We start from the raw sequence: 2,331 nt of genomic DNA, 5'->3' as shown, positions 1-2,331 counted from the left end.
ACCGGAGGCACCGGCAGTCTGGGGAGGCTGTGAAGCGGTGATCCAGCCATCGCACCTCAGCGCTGCTGTTGCACCGATCTAGAAAGCAAAGAGCAAAGAACAGGTTCAGTGCTTTTGAATCCCTGGGAAAAACCCTTTTCCCTCTTTTTTACCCTGCTAATGTGTTGATTATGTCTTTTTTTTCCTCAGATGCTGACTCTGGAGAGAAGAAAGTCGATCCTGAGCAATGCCTAAAGCTACCTGATGTAACCACAGTTAGCAAGAACGTTAGTCCCCATGAGACGACTGGAGCGGCTATGAGGAAAAGATCCCACAGAAGTCCCAGCCTCAAGAAAAGCCCCTTTGGACCTAGTCCCAAGAGGCTGTCTCCCTGGAGAAGCAGTTCCAGGAAAGACCGTACATCGAGTTCTTTTAACTTGTCCCCGAGACGGCTCATCACCACTCCTCAAGCCAAACGTCGCTCTTGGCGTCGTTCGAGCCTGAAGGGGACAAAACGCCGAAAATCTCTGCCTCCCGTTCACCAGGATGTCACTGGTACATCCTCCCCTTCTTCCCTTTATCAAACTCTCTCAAGAAACTTGCAGGGCAGCCTACAGGAAGGTGAAATTGGATTTCATGGCAGAACCTTTAGGTTGATTACAGCATAATTGCATTATTCCTAACTAGTAGCCACTGATGTCTGTGTTGGAAGTGGTCTGGGAGGTCCAGGTGCTTGAGGATAAAAGGAGATCTTGCATTAACGGCTGGTGTAGACCAGTGGCTTGCAGTCTCTGCCTTTTTATTTCCATGGCTGAGCCTTAAGTGTGACTTCTCCTCGTTAGGAGCTCTGTTTCTTCCTCTTTTTTCCCTGTTCATTCCATATCCTGCAAACCGCACTCCTATACAACAGCAGGTTTTAGCGTCTTTCAGAAATATTTTAGCCGTTTGCAGGTTGGTGTGAATGTAATTTGTCTTAAACAAGTTTGTCCTGTTTTTTCAGAATTAAGCAAATCAATTAGCCTGGATCTGCCAGAGATAGACCGGCTTTCTGCGCTGTTGTTGTCCAGTTTCCAGGTAAGATCCTCTTTTTTAAAAAAGTGAATTATTTTTCTCTTGCTTGCCTTCTGCCACTAAATGTATGTTCTGATTTGTGTAAAACTGAGTTGTGAAATAGGGGCTGGGGAGGGAGAGAGTCCTTTCTCCTTCAGTAACACACCCTCCCACCGTGTCCTACAGCTCAGGAAAGGGCACTAAGACTTTCTTTTCCATCTTCTCTTAGTTTTCTGCGCAGAAGCTCGAACATATCTTGAAGCAGACTGACAGCTTTAGCCCTGAGGCTTTCCAAGCTAACGGTAAGGCGTGATATATGCATCAGCAAGGGTAATCCTGAACTTAAAAATACCGGCCCTTCCCTAACATCCTCTTAAAATGAAACCGGCTGTCTTCTAGAAAGGGTGGGTGCAGCCAAAAATATGGGAATGATGGTTTTGAGCAGTTTTTAAGATGCTGTGCATGACTTCAGTTTCTAGGAGGGAAGAGAAATGGACATGGTAAAGTAAACCGCGGCCACGGGGATGAGTTACGCCTTTAGAAACAGTGGTAACGATAACAACTAGTAATAACTAAAATGCCTTCCGATAAGGAATCGGAGCATTGTCTGCCAGTTAGGAAACCGCTTCGCTTTTTAGCATTACTGATTTTGTAGGCGGTGAGTACGAGCATGGTTTTATCCTGTTTTATTTTGTCTCCATCTCCAGTGCAGTCGGTTTCAGAAGACCTGCAGCGATATGTGCAGAAGTTGAAACGAGATGGAACGCTGAAGAGCTGTGTAGAAGACCCTAAAGGGTAAGGACTCACCAAACTCGTCCCTTGTGGAGTGTAGGCAGTGAGTCGTATCGCTTTTGGGGGCGGCGGGGGGGGAAAGGGGGTAGCCTGAACGCAAAATGCATCCGTTGCCACGTACGAGGACCTCTGCTAGCAGAAACCGTCCTAACCCAGTTGTGTCAAAACGCTTTGGGTTCATTTAAACATTTTAATTAGCTGGCTTCCCTCATCCGGGCAGCTATAACAGAAGCAGGGAGGGAAGGCTAACCTGCAGCTGTCCCAGCAGATTTTTTTGGGGGGTGAAACTTTTAAATGGGAAAGAAACCACTCTGTGTTATCCCTTTGTACTCCCTGGAGAGGGGAGTGGTTCCTACAGACCAAAGAAGATTTTGCCTATTAAACAAATGAATAAATATATATAAAAATCACAGGTATACGCGCGTGGATTGTATATTTGGGGGATCACACGTAGCTGGGGTTGTTAGGCCTGGAGATGAGGAGGCTCCGGGGAGACCTTCATAGCGGCTG

General features: G+C 46.8%; 1 protein-coding gene across 1 annotated transcript in view; it reads left to right on the top strand.

Moving 5' to 3' along the window:
• Positions 1 to 189: 189 nt before the first annotated feature.
• Positions 190 to 2,331, top strand: part of DSN1 (DSN1, MIS12 kinetochore complex component) — a gene marked incomplete at both ends in the record, with an annotated part of 3,469 nt that continues 1,327 nt past the window's right edge. Inside the window, 4 exons of the mRNA XM_009699251.1 lie at positions 190 to 534; positions 980 to 1,053; positions 1,259 to 1,331; positions 1,737 to 1,824. Of these exons, the coding sequence (XP_009697553.1) occupies positions 190 to 534; positions 980 to 1,053; positions 1,259 to 1,331; positions 1,737 to 1,824 (580 nt within the window). The remainder of the gene's footprint in view (positions 535 to 979; positions 1,054 to 1,258; positions 1,332 to 1,736; positions 1,825 to 2,331) is intronic.

This window comes from Cariama cristata, unplaced genomic scaffold, assembly GCF_000690535.1.
Source record: "Cariama cristata isolate BGI_N322 unplaced genomic scaffold, ASM69053v1 scaffold31674, whole genome shotgun sequence".
NCBI lineage: Eukaryota > Metazoa > Chordata > Aves > Cariamiformes > Cariamidae > Cariama > Cariama cristata.
Note: the sequence above shows the minus strand (reverse complement) of the source record. Positions and strands in the feature narration are given on the sequence as shown.